At 38.6% G+C, this 19,809-nt stretch overlaps 1 protein-coding gene across 1 annotated transcript; it reads right to left on the bottom strand.

Annotated features, from left to right (window-relative positions):
• Window positions 1-9,019: 9,019 nt before the first annotated feature.
• On the bottom strand, window positions 9,020-19,493 carry LOC138206639 (ras-related and estrogen-regulated growth inhibitor-like protein). The gene is made up of 5 exons (XM_069163481.1): window positions 19,282-19,493; window positions 16,310-16,366; window positions 15,405-15,478; window positions 13,620-13,768; window positions 9,020-12,221 (listed from the first exon to the last, which is right to left on the bottom strand). Exons 1-5 carry the CDS (start codon window positions 19,331-19,333, stop codon window positions 11,936-11,938), a joined length of 618 nt encoding a protein of 205 aa, XP_069019582.1. The 5' UTR covers window positions 19,334-19,493; the 3' UTR covers window positions 9,020-11,935.
• Window positions 19,494-19,809: the final 316 nt, after the last annotated feature.

Genomic DNA, 19,809 nt, shown 5'->3' with positions numbered 1-19,809 from the left:
TTCAATACACAGTCACACACCAGGACAGCCCGGGCCTGAGGTGTTTTAGAATGAGCTTATTCAACTCCAAGGACACCAATTATCTCCAGGGCGCCCTGTAGTCAAAGCTGTGGCTTTTCAGCACGACAGATGCAGAGCCTTTTGCGCGCGCTTGTTCATGTGCGTGTGTACGTGTAAGTATTCTGTGTTCATCCCTTGTTTGTGCACCAATGTTTTTGAAGTGATAATAAACCAGCTGTAGGTAAGAGTATACAGTATTGCAGTATTATAAAATACCATAAAGGTCACTCACACACTAAAAAGCAATAATAGGTAACCTATCATACCTAATCCTTAAGGCACATAGAAATGTTATGGCGGTGTAAGTGATTAAACCTTTATACGTTGTACTCCAATTTTATCAGTGGGAGGATATTACATGAACAGTATATACTGATATATACAAAAGCAGTTACAATCGACTCTTCTAAGATTACAAATTTCTGGTAGCATACGGTTCACAAAGCAGATCATTATGATGCCCTGGAATATTATGAAAATACAGGAGATGAACAAAATGACTCTGAAGTCACTTTAAACTCAATATTAGTTTTACTGCAGACTTCTAATATTATATGATATATTGATATTAAGTAATAAAGAATTAGTGGAGATACCATGATATAAATCACCCGACTATAAATTCACGTGCCTAAAATGAGACTTTAGATTGGAAACTGTCCTTGACATGTCAATCAATAGAACAAGAGATGAAAACCTATAAATTAGCAATATAAGTATAATTTAGTACCCACTGATTACTGCAAGTTATAAAATTAGGCCACTATATTATGCCATGAAAACATAAAACCCATCATATAGACTCACTTTTAGATCAGGTCAGCATGCAGATATTATAAGAACATTGTAGCAATATAACAACAATAAAATGAATGAATCTGCTACAGACCCATGAGTCCTTGAATATTATGGCAATTTCTTTGGTACAAAAGGACAACCCCTAAAGCTACAAAGTGACTATAAACAAAGTTGCCAAAGAGTGGTATAGATATCGTACCATAAATCAACTATAGGCCACAAAATTGAATATACATCCAACTACAGGCCCTTGAAGGAAAACCAGAAGTATATTTAAAGACGATGATACTAAAAATTAGCTTGGATACGAGATCTAACAGTTTTTTGATATCATAATAATGCTATAAGATTTTTGAAGATACTTTCATTGCACTATAGAGGAGTTATGTGTCACTTTAAGTAGACAGAATATATAACAACTTGATGGAAAAATAATGAACTCATCACACTTGTCAAATGTTTGTCTATCTGTTGCACAGCATGTTCCTATTGTCCCAGAAAAGATGTACTCATTTATCCGTTGCACAACATGGTTCTATAGTCTCAGTTACAACGTCTGTGTACCTTTATCTTGTGACCTACGACCTCACTCAGTACTATCTACAAAATCAGATATACAGAGGAAGTGGGGGTGACTGTCAACTGTTTGTCACACTGTATATAAGCTGAACTACGGAGGAAGGATGCTGGACATCCTTCTTTGAGTGTACATGTATTTGCTCCTTCTTGCAAGAATAAATGTCCGATATGTTTGATTTTGAATCCAGCCTCTGAGTAATTTTTCTAACACAACTCCTTGCAGGTATACTGGAGATTACACCGGACAGAAAAAGCTATAAGGTTCTACACTTGGGGCGGCACAGTGGTGCAGTGGCTAGCACTGCCGCCCCACAATGACACGGTTCCGGGTCTTTCTGTGTGGAGTTTGCATGTTCTCCTTGTGCCTGCATGGGTTCTCTCTGGGTGCTCCGGCTTCCTCCCACCATCCAAAGGCATGCATCTGAGGTTCATTGGTGATTCTACAAATTGCCCTTAGATGTGAGCATGAATGGTCTTTGTCTCTGTCTGTCGCTATGTGTTGCCCTGTAATGGACTGGCGACATGTCCAGGGTGTACCCTGCCTTTGCCTGAAGTGTGCTGGGATAGGCTCCAGCCCCCCTATTATTAATGAGAATACAGGCAATGAAACAGCCTAAAATAGATATGAAGTTATATACTTACTAATAGACCTACCACAGTCAGCAATGTCCTTGTTGGAGTGTTATAAGAGGAATATGAATTCTAAATAGCCTTGAAACTCAATGTTGAGTCCCAGACCTAAGTCTCTATGTTAAGGATTTAGGAATACCACAGGATATGGTAAAGTCATTATTTAAAGTTAATATTGAACATCACAGATACATTATTAGTCCCTTTAGATAGATTATTGGAACATTATAATGATTTTCAGTGGGGTTTTCAAGGCCAGTACTCATAAACAACACTCCAAATAGATCATCCGGCCCTAAATCCTCCTCATTAGACGCTGTGGCATAAACAACTCTTCTAACATGGCCCCTGGATCAGGTCACACTAATTAACCAGCACCATCGACTGACTATTCCTCATTATCCGCCCTCTCATCTGATCGCATATAGGCCGTCAAGACAGCTAACGATCAACAGACTAATTAATCAGCTGATGAGGTGCAAGTGAAGCTCCGGGTTCCCTCTTCATTTGCGAGACACATGGGAGCTAATTAGTTCAATTATTAATGCATCTAATTAAATAGTTTCTCTGGGTAATCATGGTTACAGTCTGGTCCTCCATCGACTGCGGTGATAAATGGATCTGCGATGCATTAGACCCCTTTTGTCCTTTATTGTGACATACACTAATTCCAATGCAACGGCTGGCCCCGACTAAACATTACAGGCTATTCACAGGCCCGGACCCCATTAGGCTAATTGCACTAAAAGCAGTCTGTGGCTGACATTAAAGGTGAGCTGTGGTTAGGGCTCTAATTAGCAGTCTGTGGAAATAGGAAGCCTTTTTGGCCATCTGCTGCAGCTTGCCATCATGTCCTCAGTGTGAAAAGGGCAGAGACAAATTTAGGCGATGTTTTGTAGAAGGGCTGTTTGTCAGATATAATGCCATGAGAGGCCGGGTCACTGGGAGCACATTTCATACAGTTACAGCTGAATTTAGAGGAGGGAATACCAGAAAACTGCTGCAATTTGTTGCAGGCTGCATATGGTTTTGGATGTGAAACCACAGCTGGCTGTTTCTTGTCAGATTTGAACTACTGTGCTGTATTCAAACCTCTCATATGTGTGTGTCTCATACTAAAATAAAGGCAACCTGAGTAAACACAACATACCAGTTTTACATGAATCAAAGGTAAAAGGGTATCCAATACAAACTAGGTCCCCTTAGTTACTAAATAAATTTTAAAAAAAAACTACCAAACTTTATTGATAATGTTATTGGTTGTAGCTTTACAAGACGCACCCAGATGAAAGCCAGTCCTGTTCAATCAAAAAACTACCAAACTTTATTGATACTGTTATTGGTTGTAGCTTTACAAGACGCACCCAGATGAAAGCCAGTCCTGTTCAATCAAATCATCACTTAAAGACCATTTATAGAACCATGAAGTTTGCTGAAAGGTCCCACGAGCACCACAATGTTAGTCCTGCTCTTCTTGGCTATTGCTCACAGCTCATAGATTCAGTCTTTGGCATTTTATGGTCAGACAATCCTGTTCGCATTAAGGTCAGCTCAGCCAACGTGAAAGGGGTGGCTAAGTGCGATGGCATTGAAGTAGTTCCAACAATGGCAGCAGTGGCAAGTTTTGGCACACAACATAGGGTATATGGTAGTCAATACTGATTGCTCCAACAGTTTCAAACTGAATCAAATGTCTACTTTCCCATTAGGATACAATGAAGGAAAACAATCCTCAATGGAGCCAGACTCATATATTCAGTGAATTTGGGTTTGATGTTGACAGGCCAGCACCATGTGCCAAAATTGAAAAGAATTTCCAGAAAAGAGGAAGATGAAGATGATGGAAATGAATCAGTCAAGAAAGGGTTACAAAGCTATTTCTAAGACTCTGGGACTTCACAGATCCACAGTCATTGGAAAATAGTGAGCTGAAAACCACTGCTAATCAACCGAATATAAACACCCATTTTCACCCATCCACCCCGACCTCCTCCCGCCGAGGACTTTGTGGCTCTATAACAATGTCACCTTGAGTTCTTCCTTTCCTTCCGTTATAGGTAATGCAGCCACTACACTTGAGTGTAAAGTGATATTATTTTGGGGCATTTGAAAAACATTTGTGAGGTAGTGAGAAATATGTCAGGTTTTGAATTTCTCTCGAGGAGATTTGAACATTCAAAACAGCTATGAACACTTCTTGAGATGTGTGACGTTTTCTTGAACCATTGTCACAACAAACAATTTTGAAACTTGACCATGCATAAACAAAGCTGAAGATCAACTTAAACTGTGATGCCCCAAAAACCCTGTGAAAGAGATGACAATAAAAAAAAAAAATCATGCAGTATTCGAATTCTCAATTTCAAAAGTTGATATCTCGATCATTTTTTTTTTATAATTAGTGTAATGCCAGAAAATAGCCATAGCCTATTGCTTCCCATGATGAAATTGCAACACCCAAAAATAAATGTAGTTAACCAAGGAGACTACTGAAGAAGAGCACCATCAATCACAATTGTTAAGTAACATTACCCAGAATGTCACATTGAAATATTTCAAATACCTTCTAAACTGGCACAAGGTAGTCCTGCGCATGATGGAAAGAATCTTTGGCACTTTCTGACATTTGTAAGGTAATTCACTTCTGCTACAGATGTAGCATGTCCCACTTGGAGGTGATGACTTTGATCTGTCAGCCTAAAACTTGGTGAAACAACTTCAGAAACAGCTGTGCAAGCACAAACCTTTCCAGGACTGGAACACAATGTAACGTAACACCTGTTTGTGTCTGAGTAAACCGGACATCAAAAGCTTCTCCAAGAGGCTGTTAAAGACCTAAATAAAAATTATATTTCTGAAATAAGATAAGCAAATGTAATGTGACCATTAAATTAGTTACCGCAAAAGCAAACAGAGGGTTGCAGGAATATTAGAAAATATTAATATTATCAAGTGGCTCCCGTCAAGATTTGTGATATGTTCAGCACCAAGCGAAAAGTCAGTTCTTGAAATCATTGTGTTGAAAGCAGAAAAATGGGCAAGCACTGGAATGTGATGACTTTTACAAGGGCCAAATTCAGATGGATAGACACTGGGTCAGAACATCTCCAAGACGGTAGGTCTTCTAAGGTGCATGTAGTGGTTAGTTACTATACCAAAAGTGAACCAATGACAGTGTCATGGGTGCCCAAGGATCACTGACGTGTATGGAGCCAGTGTGGCTCAATTCCTTAAAGGATCTGCTGCAGCAAAATTAGCTAAAAACCTTAATGCTGCTTTTGATAGAAAGGCATCAAAACACTCAGAGTATTGTAGCCTGTTGCATACAGAGTTGCACGTGAGCATTAGAACTGGACCATGGAGCAATAGAAGGAAGTGGCCTTGTCTGATGATTCATATTTGCTTTTACTCATGTGGATGGCCCCACATTTACCTTGATGACAGCAGGATAAATAATGGGAAGAAGGAAAGTCAGCAGAGGCAGTGCATTGCTCTGGACAGTGTTCTGCTGGCACACCTTCGGTTCTGGCATTCGTTTGCATGTTTCTTTGTCATGTACCACATACCTAAACTTTGTTGCAAACTACACCCCATGATAGCAACAATATTCCCTGATGGCATTGGCCTCTTTCAGCAATTGTTCAGGAACAGTTTGAGGATCATGACAAAAAGTTCAAGGTGCTGACTTGGCCTCTAAATTCCCCAGATCTCAATCTGATCCAGCATCCTTGGGATGTGCTGGAAAAAACATCCACGGAGGCCCCACCTACATGCAGGACTTAAAGGATCTGTTGCTAATGTCTTGGTGCCTGATACCACAGGACACCTTCGGAGGTCCTACAGATTCCAGGCCTTGACAGTCCGGGCTGATTTTTTTTTTTTTGCTATTCCAAATCAGCAACATTTTAAAATGTTTGTTTGTTTGTTTGTTTGTATTCAGACAGCAGGTCATCACATTTAGTGTAACAGGAGAATGCAGGACACTGAGTATCCCATGAGCAATTAAGATAACATGTGAAAAGGATTACATTAAATTAAATTCAACAGAATAAACTTGACATTTTATGTCTCTGGCTCTTTTCTCAGTGAGCAGACATCTCATTTTAGAGGCTAACTCTTCACATAGCTGTAGGGTACTTTAAATAAATTCAGCAGGCGATCACTTTGTGCATTCTTGCAGCATGATGCAAAACAGTGTGGCAAAAAAGTATCCTCCTTGACCAAGCCAAACAGTCTAATGTTGCTTAGATCAACTTTAAATCCTTAATATCACAAGAGAAATGTCTAATTAGCATTATTCCACCTGTGTCATTGTTTGTGGATTTGAATTGGGAACAAACTATTATTTTTACCACACTCATATATTGCATACCTGTTTTTTTGTTTAAAAAAAAAAATTAAAACTAGGTTTTCAGTCAGCATTACACTAAGAATCTGTAACTACTATTTATTTTTGTAGTCAAGATAAGGAGACAGTGAGAAGTGACTGAAGTACCATCTGATGTTGCATACAAACTGTTCCTGCTCTAACGTGTATCCATTTCCAGGGAGCTTCAAGTCTTTGGAAGCCAGCCAATCTCCTGTCAGTCCAACTAAGCTGCCGAGTTTTAGATTGGAGTGGGGATGTGCTCACCAGCTGTGAGATTAAGGGGAACTGATCGATGGCCTTTCTGATTGGCTCTCACGGTGTCCCAGCAGCATCCAATCCCCTTGGTTCGGATGGTTGTCCTCAGCCAAGCCAAAAGCAATTCTTCCTCCACACAGGGGCCAAATAAGATCACTGACCTGAAGCTACAAGGCCACACTTGGAGGTTCTGTCTCCACCCGCCTGCAGTCCTCATTTCTCTGGAAAAAAAATGAGGCAGTCAGAAGAGATGATAGGAGACAGATGAAGAGATGGAATCAAGTTAAAGTTTATATGAAGAGAATTTTGCGACATAACACATTTTCACTTTACCTGTTTTATTTATTGGGCCTTTTCTGGACATCTTTGTTATTACAAGCAAATGCCTGCTGTGTGTCTGCACAGCTCTCTCCAGAAATTACCTGTCAGTCAGACTCAGTGGGAGGCACTGTCATGTCTTTTTCCTTAGATTTTCTATTCAGTCTCTGTAGGTGGGGCTGTTTTCTTTTTCAATGGCTATGGCTGCTCCTGCCAACTACAGGTTTTTGGGTTTTTTATGTATTTAAAGCAAAGTGATGTTGCTGATGTTGGAAATGTAAAATGCATGACTTCCTGTGCAGCAAAGCATTTTTTTAGAGGAGTAAGAGAAGTCTTTCCTGAGCAAGGCAGAAATGCACCTCTCTGAAAACATCAGACTTTGTTGAAAAACTAAAAGTGTTAAAAGCTTTGTAACAAAAATGTCTGCAAGATAATATACACTGCACTAAAAAAGGATACCTGCAAGTGATTCAGAGTGTAAATGTCTGAGGATTGGCTTGAGAAGTTAAAGGAATGATGGATGAAAAATATTAGATGGGAGAGATATTTTCTATTTTCACTGATCCCAAAACACTGCCAGACTCCTGTGGAGATTCAGCTTTCATTTGCCACCTGTGCTGTGATGATGATGATGATGATGATGATGAACTTAAGGGGCTGTAGTGCTTCCTGTCTGCTCTTCACTAAATATTCTCTACTTGGATGCAGTAAAGAGGGCCTGAGCAGTCAGAAGAGACAATTTGATCAAAAACACAGATTTATTTCACTTGTAGGAGGCTACAGATTCCATGTCGTCATCTTTCTGCACCAACAGTCTGTGCTTTGATCTGGCCTGATCTGGAGCCTGCTGGCTTGAGTCTATCTGAAATATGTCAGAAGGGGCTTTTGATATTTCCAATGTATTTTCTTAACCTGACATTCACATTACAGCAGTGAAAGATGACTACTCTTAAAATTACTACGGTAGAATGATATCCATTTATTGCAATTAGTATTTTCCTCCAGTATTCCAACACTGGCACTCTTCATACATTAATTCTATAGATTATATTAAAAGAAACACTGAACTGTATCCATGGACAATTTATGAGACAATGGGTCCCTGTGTGCTGAAGTTTAAAAGGCCCCGCTTCACCTTCCTAGTAATTTTTCATGTCTTTGTGGTTGTATCAAATCCATGTGTAAATCATTTTGCATCTTCAGTAGTTTTCTTTTTAATTTTAATTTGTGTTTGTTTTTTTGCAAACCATTATTACATCCATTTGTGGCCATTTTCCCTTTTCTTTTTGTTTATTTTATTTTCCTTTATTGTTATTTTGTATCTTTTTGTGCCAATCTCTTTATGCTCATTTTATGTCATCTATGGTAATTTAGTGTGTTTTGTTTGGCATCTCTTTGCTGTTGGTTTGCTTCTCCTTGATCATTTCTCATTTGGTTTCTTTTTGCAGTCATTTGATTAACTTTCCAACAACAAATGTTAGCAGTGGTATGAATAAGCTCTGGCGCAGGACCGCCACAAATCCTTCAACCTGTGTATGATGGAACTAATTAGTAATCCATCCATGCCTGGAGAGAGCTAATGGTCAAAGTCACTGCATGATTTCTGATTTATATTTATTTTAGATACACTCATTACTCTCTGATTGTTCTCTCTGAAGGGATCATCAGGAGGGCAATCTGTGAAATCTATTATCTTTATCGCTTTTGTTTTCTTTTTTAATAAGTGTAGAAGGATGACAAATTAGAGAAAAAATTGTTGGGGAAAAATAACAAATATAAATTCTTCCTTACATAACACAACTGGAAAAACTGCAGGTCCACAGCTGAGAAAACATTTAGTTTATGGGTGTGTAAATAGAATGAAGTTAACAAAAATATCTGTATTAATGCCAGAAACAGGGTGAGATTTTGTGTTTTTAAGATTGATGCAAGAATGGAAGTTTGATTGGCTCATGCAGCTCAGTCATGTTTTTTAAGCAGCAAGTAAGTTACAATGTTTTATAAAATTAAGCGATAAATTCTAAATTATAATTTTAAAAAACTGGTCACTTCTCTGGACCCTATACACACTGTTAGAAACAAACTGGTTACACTAAAAGGGGCACTGCTCTCTACTGAGCGACATGATTCAAAATGTTTTCTCTTTGGACGCTTATCGAATATACACTGTAGTACTCAGACAGACTACGAACTAGAAGAAAAAATAACATCAATCGACCTTTTTCACGGCAGACATTTTGAGCTGTCACAGTAGGGAAAGCACAGTTGCAATTAATGATGCTTACTTCCATTAAATGTCCCAGTAAGCCATGACAGTGAAGTAGCATGAACAAGAGTGAGACCTGCCCTAAATGGAATGCAGCCATCATTAATACACCTGTGTGTAATACACCCCACTGTGATAACTCAAAATGTCCTTTGTGAAAAGGATTTTATTGAATTTATTTAGTGGATTATTTGTCAAGACCCATGAACAGGAAATCATTCAGCAAACCACATCATCATGATGTTTTGATAGCTGTGCTGCCATCTGGTGGAAATATGTGGGTACAGTTAGAGGCCAAAACAGTCTGACAATGGTGCATTTCTCACTTCTCCTGCCTCTAGTCCTGCTATTCTTAGCAAATACACACAGGAAATTCCTCATCTCCGAAAGCTTTAGAGAAATGCCTCCTCTCACGGTCATCTAATTAAAGTTAAGCTCAAAGCGCTACAGCAGCCCCTCTGAAGAACTAAAAAAAAGTCATCCTATTAAGCTATGTTTAACTTTAATTTCCTCTGGAACAACCAATGTTTTTACAGTATTTACAAAAGGAACATTCATCTACAAGACACTGTATACATTTTTTTTCATGATGTGTGGTGCATTTTTTATGCACACCATCATAGTGATATAGCTGGATCTAAGGAGAAAAACAGCATTGAATGAGTTCATGCCCTTAATTGGTGTGTTAGTTTTCTTGGGTTCACATTAAAGATATTTTTCAGTTTTCTTTAACTCAAATAAATACAATAATTTTTATATTTACTAGTAAATATGTATATACAAAATACAACAACAATGTGAATGTCACTATAATGATTGTAATAATTGTATTAGTTTTAAGTTGATGTATGGGGTATATGATATTATGTATCATTAAAAACAAACAGGTAAGATTGACTACAATTAAAAATACAGGCCCACAAACACAACCTAAATCCATTCACCAGTGACAAAAAAACACAAGAAAACATCATTGCGTGTAACAACACAGCTCCATATGTGAGGAAATGTAGGTTGTAGAACATTTTACACAGATTTGAGCGGGACTGTATCATCCATGCCCAGCAGGATCCAATCTGTCATCAAAAAGAAGAGTGGCGTATCATTAATAAAGGGTGCACTCACTTTGGTTGCAGTCAAATCTTAAACATGGACTTTTCATTAACTGCTCAAACATTCTGTTGGCATCATTCATCTCCTAGGCTTTGGATAAAAATAAATAAAACTGTACTGGACAGGTGGACAGGATTTTTATCTGATTAGAAGTTTTGTGATATTGACCAGTGGTGAAGTCAATTTTGTTTGTATCTTGTATAGCAGATGACATTGTTACATACTATTATTGTACTGTGGAATTAACTTAGAGAGTATGCCTGTTACAATCAACAGCGCAGTAAATTACTAAAATGAACATTATGGCTTCCAAAGCGTAGCATTACTATGAAAATATTTTCTATAAATATACATAATGTTCATTAAACTGTCAGTAAAATGCATTAAAACTGACATTTTCCAATTCTAAGATATTACAAAACATGCTGAGCAGTAACTCTGAGCTAAGGAAACATTACTTTGCTTTGACAGTCAAATAGACCTCTCACAGAACAAAGGGATGCTTTACGTAAACTTAAGACTCAAATAGTTGATATTTTAACTCAGCATGCTGCACTTTTAGCCAACAAGCTGATAAATTAGACCGAATTTTGCTGCCACATCAACAGCTAAGCAGTCCTGCATGCTGACTTTGTGATATTGCTTTAAGATAAATGGAAGAATTGTCTGATGAGAGAAAGATGGAGGATACTTTGATCATAGTCAGTCAAAGCTCTCCAGTTTGTCTCAAGTTTTATAAATATAAAAAAATTTAATTTTTTTTTTTTAAAAATACAGCTATAAACCAGCCAGAAATTACGTTTGGAAAGTAGCTAGTGTTGTGCAAACCAAACCTTCAAAGAAAACCTTCAATGGAAGGTTTGGTTCTATTCTTTTATTTGAGTTTACCTGGATTTAAATCCAGATTTTTAAACTTTCAGGCCACATTTGTGCAACATTCTGCTAAAACTAACTGGTGATAACAATAAGCACCATACGTGGGAACTGTTTAACTGTTTTATGAAAGAGCATCTACACCATGATACACATGCATTTTCTCTGCTTGATTAGATCTGGTTTTTGTAATGTGTGGCCAAGTACACACTGTGAATAACAACCCCATGTCGTATTAGCCAGAATACATGTGAGACTGTAGATGTAAAAAGTAATATTTCATAAAATAACACTCATCAGGGGAAAGTAACTAAAATAGTTTGAGAAATTGGAAGGTTTTGTTTTGGTCACAACCTAATTAGCCAGTTCTAAATCGCTGTCTCAGAGAAAAATATCCAACGCAAAAGCCAAAGCAATCAACATTCTAAAAATTGATAAAAATGTTTACAAAAATATTTACCTGTAACTAGACCCATGGACACCATTCAAGACCCCCACTAACCATCCTTGCTGCTCACAACATGAACACAGTGTTAGTGTCTATATACCACTGTCTCTCAACAGTTTCTCAGCCAGCATGTTACATTGTGGCCCTTTCCCTTTGATCTGACGCCATAAAAAACAGCAACATGACTGTCCATCCATCTGGTTCGCTGCCGACTGCACTGGGATCATCACACCGACTTCCTCCTCTTGCCAAACACATTGTTGATGAGTTTGGCCATGGACTTGGAGCCGCTGTAGCGTCGTCGGTCCGCCCTGTACTTCAGGTGCTCCATCACCTGTCGGATGAGCTGCGTGAAGAGGTTGGCAATGTCCTGGTAGCTCTCGGCTGCAGAGACCTCCTGGAAATGACAACGGTTCTCCTGCGCCAGGCAGCGGCCTTCGTCCTCACGCACCTGCCGGGCGTGGCACAGGTCCTGCTTGTTACCCACCAGACACACAGGAACATCCGTCTCCCTGAAACAGAGACGTTTGAGAGTGTGGACAGGTGAAATGTAGAGGATGTGGATCAAATAAAAGCATCAGTTGCCTGGATAATTACCCTGCTCTGCAGAGGGGTGTAAATCCTGTTGTACACATCATTGAAATGTTTTGTCTGGAGAAACATTGCTCAAACATACGTTTTAGATCAAAAGGTTTAAAAGACACAAAATGTAATTATAAACCAGGAGAAGCCAATACAAAGTACTTTGGCTATACTAAAAACAGATTTTTCTTCGTTCAGTGGATGCTCATGATGTACTGAAAATATTTGTACCTTTAACTTTAAATACTGGATTTTTTTATGTCCAACATTCATGTTTGTACTACTTCCAATTTAGGTCAGCATCAGCAATCCAACAAATCCACTGCCCTCCAGTAACCATGCCCTACCCAGTGCAAATATTTAGGCTACTTGCATTGTACGTACAGATAATGTCCACCCCTTATCTCCTCCACAAAACACTGATCTACATTTATTCACAAACACCTATCACGACATGTCTTTCCCCCACATTAGCAGGATGCCTTGGCTCATGGCCAGGCAGCTTGATGGATGTGGATGGCCCATTTTTCCTTGCACCAAATGTACAAGATGCTTGCAGGTTTGCAGTGAATCTCTCAAATCATGCATGATTTATCAGTTTGAGTTTCTCAGAGGTGGTCAGGAATCCCAGCATTCCTCAAACTCAAACTGGCATGAAGATCCCTGTTCAGCTCCAAAGAAAGTAGGGCAGCAATATGTTGTTTTGTTCTATTGCGTTTGCAGCATGTTCAGGTTATATAGTGGGTGTAAATTTTTTTGTGGCATTTTACTGTTGTGATTATTTTAACGTTGTACCTGCAGCTGAACTTTATACTTGCATTGACTGATTTTGTTTTTGACCACTTGAGGGCAGTGAAAACAAGTTGTGAACACTGACCTATCAGTTGAAGTGGTTAGCAAACAGTTGTACCTCGAACAGTTATGAGGCAACATCATCCTTCAGCCACGGTCATGTTTTGGTGAACTGAAGTCAATCAACACTTTTAACACATTTCAAATTCACTGGATGAACTCATAATGCCACAATGTCTCGTTGCTGCAGGCAATTTAAATTACATGTGGTTTTCACTTAACAACAGACAATTATTTTAACTGATAATAGACAAATTGTCAGTTGCACAGTCTGGATAAATCAGGAGAAAAATTTGAGAGACTCATTTCAAAAATTATTTTGCCTCAGTATCAGATAAATATCAGATAAACAGTTGTTGATGTATCCTTAGTGGACTACCTTAAAGTTACTGTAAATAGTTTGAAATTAAAGGCTACTCTGATCCTCCATATCTCAACTCCTTTATACCAAACAGTGTCATTGTGTTACTTCTGACCCTTTGCAGTTGTCTACGCGTGCCTCCTTAATCTGCCGCAGGATGTTTTTGGCGTTGATGAAGGAGGTGCGGTCACCGATGTTGTACACCACCACAAAGCCATCTGCCCAGTCCACCGGCTCCTCCAGTATACACCTGGCCTCTGAGCTCTGCCAAGAAGAACACCTGCTTTTATTTTGGATTCCCACTAACCAGATTTTATTTGTTTTCCACAGTATACCAGTTGGCTGATTTGTTTTTACAGTCAAGGAGAGACTGTTCGTTGTTCTTTACAATGTGTTTCTTCGTACAGTGTATTAACTCATCACCATTAGCTTTAAATTCAACATAATTTGCCCCACTGGCAAAAAGTAATATCAATTGGTTTAAATCACTGACCCATTATTCTTTCGAGAAAAGCAAGATATTTCAAATATAATGACACTTTAAGGGGATATAATCAACTGTTGTGGCATTACAGTATTTTTTTTTTTTTAAATGTCTATTTTGGCCCATATATTTTTCTTTATCAACATCAAATCAAAGACGACTCACTGTGGCCCTTGTGACAGTAAGTAATTTTGGATTTTATATTATTTGCATGTTGTGATTTTAGATTACTTTGTAGATGTTGCTAATGTTAAAGTGTTACAAACATCTTGTAACACAGTCTTTACTTCAAACTTGTATATTTCCAATTTCTCTTAGGTATTCCTCTTTTTGCTCATGGATGTGCTTTTAGATTTTATAACTGACATATTAGAAAGTATTTCAAGGTGTAACTTAAACAACATCATAACATTTGCTGGGTGATAGTAAAACAAGAGTTTTTGTGACCTTAAAGAGACATTAACAGAGTAAGAAGGACATGAGGCCCATACTGGGACAAGTCTGAGCCCTGGCACAACAGAACTTCCGAACAGTTAATACCCATTTAAGACCTTTCTTTTTTGGACTCTTTAGTTTTTTTAAGGTCAGAAGGGCAGGATATCAACTCAGTGTTCCCTATAAAAAGACGACGTACAGTGAGTTTAACCGACAAAAACAATGACCGCTCTTTGTTCTGCTGAGTCTAGGGGTATTCTAATGAAATACTAAGTCTGTAGTAAAAGGCCTCTCAGGCCTTTAGTTCTGTTGAAGGAGAAGTGGGTTATGTGGATTCTTTCTTCAAAGCATACATCTCCTCTGGATACGCTCATAAACCGTAAGGATTCCCAACTTTAAATGCTGCGTAGATCGCACACGTGCCGGTCCGAGGTAAATATATGACCACGGCTCACTCAAGGTCAAGGGCGTACACTCCAGCTACGCCAGCTGCCTCGAAACCAGCCAGTGTTTTATTGTTGTTGTGTGAGACTCTCTTACAGACATTTTATATTGACTATGATATATATATATATATATATATATATATATATAGGGAAAATGAATGTTGGTTATGGTCTGGCCTTTAACAAATGACAATCTTTAGTCAAACAAAATAATGTTAGAATATAAAATGTACTCTCTACATGGGTGGTTTGTGTGTATGTTCTTAAAAAGACTTCCTTCTCATTATCTCAGATTCTTATTTGTTTCACTTATACCTTCTCAGAGCCATCCCTGCATTAAGCGCAGGGCAAATCTCACTATGAGCAGGTTTATGAGCAGTCCACCTGATGAAATGTGGTTGGAACTGAAACATCTCAAAACAGGAAAGTATGGCATCCAGTGGCAGCTGTGCTTTTCTAATATCATCCTGTTAATAGCTCTGAAAAAAAGTTTTGATGGGTTAGTCTTATTGGGTGTGTTCGAAATATTCTGTACCTGAGAGCAGGGGTCAAAAACTTCCAGATTCAGCTGCCTGCCATCAATCGACAGCCTTTTATGGTACAGGGAGTCTGTGATGAGGATTCAAAACAGTCAGTAATGAAGTATTAATGTCAGAATTCTACATTCATCAAAATGATCCTGATTGGTTGTTCTTCATGCTACAAGTATGTTGGGTTTGGAATTTGCTAAATCTTGTATTTTGATAATATTTCAGTGGTTAAGATGCTGATTTATGCCAAGACAGCCCGGTATCACAGCAAAACATGAAATGGACACCCTGGTCCACTACAGTAAAACGTGAAATAGCCACGCTTTGGCATGTCTCGGCGTAACAGTTGCACATTTTCCTGTAATGGATACCTACTACTAAATGATACCTACTGCATGTGTAGAGCCATGTGATTTACAGGAAAATTTTACTTACAGCTAAAACATGTGGTTGGTGTTAGGAAAAAACAACGTAGTTAGGATTAAGGAAAAACAATGTGATTAGGGTTAGAGTAAAAGAACATGGTTGCAATTAGGGAAAAATAACATGGTTGGGGTTGGAAGAAAAGAACATGAAATCCTTGTCTCTTAAAGGCTTGTTGTTGTTTTTTTGTTTGATATATCTGTCCTTCATACATAAAGTTACCATCACGAGAAGGTTTGCTTTAGCACAAATACTGAAAAGGGGCAAAACAGCAAAGAAGACTCGATTATTTTCTTGTTTAACTCTTAGGAAAAAAGCCTATTTTCCAAAAGGACAGATTTTCCCTTTAAACTCATGCATGGTCAGGTGAAATTTATACATCTCTAAGTGACTGAAAAGCAATGGTGTGTGTACATAAGCTCTTCTCTCCGGTGCCAAAAATCAAACCCTCATGAAAGTGTATTTCATCAAATCTGGAATCACTTACTGGCGTTCGAGGCATATTCACCAATGAAGCGTCTGGTCAGGAACCGCACAAGGACAGCTGGAGGAAAGAAGTTAAAAAAATTTAAAAAAAAAAAAAAAAAAAATTAATCATGGCATCATTAGTCTCACTCTAGCAAAAAAATTAAAAATAAATAACAAGACCCTCGTTCATCCCCGCAGGCACAAAATGATGCCAACAGTTTTTGGGATTGGAGCAGTGAAACTGTAGCCTCACATGAAAAGAGGCTGCATGGCTTTTCTGGAAGGTCTGTGAGCATATTTTGGCAAGCTGAATGGTTACATTTTCCCTCTCTGTTTTACCTCTACACTGCAAGCTACACATAAAACTGACTGACTGGGCCAGTTTGGTCCCACAGACAATCAGTTTTAATAAAAGGCTGGTGTTTCAGGGGCTAAACTCTGGAAGCTTGCTTCTGATGGTAGGCCTCTAGAGGGGTTGTACAGAGGTTATACTTATGCTACAGGGACACACAAGTACAGAAAATTACTCATGCATGCATTCTGGAAAAGACTGAGGGTGTTAAATAGTAAGCAAAACAACAAGACATACACTGAAAGCAAGAAGCAGAGCTGCAAAGAGTAGGAATTAAAAGGACACGTACATACAGCCTCCAGAGGCTTGTACAGCATCTCCACAGTGACAGCTCTGCTTCACTGCCAGGCAGTGAGAATGGAGACAACCCATTGTTTTATGAAGCTTGAATACAGTAGAGCCAGTCACTCAGTAGAACCCACAACACCACGAGACTGAATACTAATACATGCATCAAGACCCGAAGCAGCAACAAGGGTGCTATAACTCCCCCAGGCCCTGCCTCCACAGCATTTTTCACTACAGTTAAAAATACAATCTGGAATGTGTCTGACCTTGCACATTTAAGTTATGGTCACATAAACTATTGAAAGTCCTATAAAAATAAACTGGCAGAATCTTTGGGTAGCTCCAAAAGCAAATCTATTTACCTAAGAGTTAGGCAGGTACCAAACCCACAGGAAGCGCGAGTAGAAGTGTTCAAACATTTTAGTACCACCAATGTTAGTCACACCAGACTAAATTGAGTAAATTTGTTTTGTTATGTATATCATTTGTATCAGTTCATTACCAAGTGAAACCAAATATAAACAAACCTATAAAATCAGCTAAATTAATTGTATGAGCGTTAATGTTGGATTTTATTTTGATATTAGTGATGGGGCAAATCCTGCCAAATTTGTTCACATGTCAGCACGTGGGCTTTAGATGATATGACACTGATGCAGCGTTAGCTGGCTGATAGCATCGCATATCTTCAAAGCTGTACTACTGTAACTTAGCAAACTTCAAAAATGTGTGTGAAGAGGTCTTCCAGTTTGTGATTAGAAATGGTTGATCACTGTGAAAACAGTGCTAATTATTAATTCTTTCTTTTTTTCCACTTTTTCTTGTCAAAATACTGTTTACAAGATCAAGATTCAGCTTTCATGCTCAATTGCAATTTCGCTTGCAATTAGCTAGTTAGAAAGTGAGCTTGTGAAACCCATAAAACAACACTAGCTCATTTTGACTCCATTATAGTTTCAGACTTTCAACTACCAAATCTCACCTTTCCTTTGCGAAATGGTTGGAGAGAAAATAGACATGTATGCCATTCAGATATCAATGGATAACATTTCATCATAAGAGCTAAAACTCATGGTGTATTAAAAATACTGCCTACTGAAAAAGGAGTATCAAGAAAAAAAAAATCTCTTAAAACATTTTCAGAGGTCAACCTGATGGCTGAGTGGTCAGTATGTATACCACCTAGGCACATGTACTGAGCAGTGAGACCCTGGTTCAGTTCAGCCCTGATTTCTGCCTGTCATTCCTCTACTATCTTCCTCTTTATTTTCTCTCTTTCTTTTACTGTCCCCTTTGAATAAAGGCAAGCATGTCCAAGAAATACATCTTAAAAAATGCTTTCTAAGCAGTGTGTTACATCATAATGCTATTCCATGGACTTTTTGTTTTATTACAGCATCCTCATCCTCCCATGCCGTACAGGGTCCATGTGGGAAGTTTTCTCTAAAGTATTCATGCTGAATTTCAGCATACTTGTTGATGGAGACTCCTATAAAACTAAATCCTCCCAGAAATATGTTTAACTGGATTATACACAGGCAAACCTTTTTAGTCAGATTGCAAGTGTTTTATAATCACACTTTAATTTGTATTGAAAGAAAGACTGTCATTATACTGGAAGCAATCGTTGACCTTAAACTTAATAAAACTTCAATGTCAGAAGAGACACTGAACAGGCAAACTCAGGCAAAATTAGTTAATGTATGCATTAGTTGATCAGTGGAAATTTAATCAGTAACAGTTTTGTTACTCAAAAATGGTTTAAATATGCAAAACAGTGGCTTCATTTTCTCCAGTGTGACTATTTGCAACTTTTCTTTATTGGCTAGACAAGATAGCATAACTGCATCACCTTGAACTCTGGGAAGTTGCAAGTGACACTTTTCACAATACAGTGACATTTCATGAATCAAACAAATTGACAAAATTGATTGAGCAAAAAGAAAATAATCTGCAGATTAGTCACTCAGGAAATTAGGCATTTGATGAAGCCCTATATATTTGTAAGCAATAATATTTTGCATTCTTACCTCAGGAGTGTTATGTATTACATCATCACACACTAATAGATTACAATCAAAAACATGTCAATCTAGAATAAAGCAATTTGTTTGAATGCCTGAATGGAAAAACAAGCAGGTAAACTGATTTATGATACCATCAAGCTTCACTCTTGTCACTGAATTTAGAAGAAATGATACTGATTTGTCGCCAGATTTAGTCAATTGGGTTCATTTCTTAGGAGTTACTACAGGTCTAAAAATCGTGTTCAGGAGTTTTAACTGAAAGTACAGAAAGCACCAGAGACATCTATAGACGTCTGAAAAAAAAACCACTCTCCAGCCACTCACCTGATTTCCCAGCCCCCTGGCTCCCCAGCAGAGCCAGCTTGATGTCGTTCATGCCTGTGTTCCGTCAGGTCCTCAGTTGACTCTCTGGCTGCAGCTCTGTGTTGTGTCTGGTATTTGGGTTAGTGTCGGCACACTAAATACTCCTTATAGTCCAGGCAGGGTGAAGTACAGGACTGCCACCCCCCCACCCCTCTCTTACTCTTCAAAGAGCTGTTTCACTTTTTAAAACTAGAGGGAGAGGGGGGGGGGCAAGCACCCCACCACCACCACCACCACCACCACCTCCACCCCCTCTGCTCTCAGTCTGTGTGCTTGGAGATCTTTTATTCTCTCACACACACCTCTCTTTTCTCTGTTTTTTCTCTCTCCTTTATCCAGTATTGCTCTCTGTCTCCTTTCTTTTCCTAGTCTGTTTTCCTTCTGTCTTTCCTCTCGGGCGCCTATATATCTCTTTTCTGTCTCTGCCCCCTCCTACACAGAGGTTCCTCAAAGGTCATGACTGACTAAACCTATTGTGCTGGTCCTACT

This window comes from Embiotoca jacksoni, unplaced genomic scaffold (genome assembly GCF_022577435.1).
Source record: "Embiotoca jacksoni isolate LCO1_2020_lvr unplaced genomic scaffold, fEmbJac1.0.p SCAF_3, whole genome shotgun sequence".
Taxonomy (NCBI): Eukaryota; Metazoa; Chordata; class Actinopteri; family Embiotocidae; genus Embiotoca; species Embiotoca jacksoni.
Note: the sequence above shows the minus strand (reverse complement) of the source record. Positions and strands in the feature narration are given on the sequence as shown.

Excerpts from the sequence above, each read along its gene's own strand:
- LOC138206639 (XM_069163481.1), bottom strand. The coding sequence starts at position 19,333 with ATGAACGACATCAAGCTGGCTCTGCTGGGGAGCCAGGGGGCTGGGAAA. Across the intron at positions 16,367-19,281 it reads CCAGGGGGCTGGGAAATCAG|CTGTCCTTGTGCGGTTCCTG; the intron begins GTGAGTGGCTGG and ends TCTTTCCTCCAG. Across the intron at positions 12,222-13,619 it reads CGCGTAGACAACTGCAAAGG|GGAGACGGATGTTCCTGTGT; the intron begins GTCAGAAGTAAC and ends TCTCTGTTTCAG.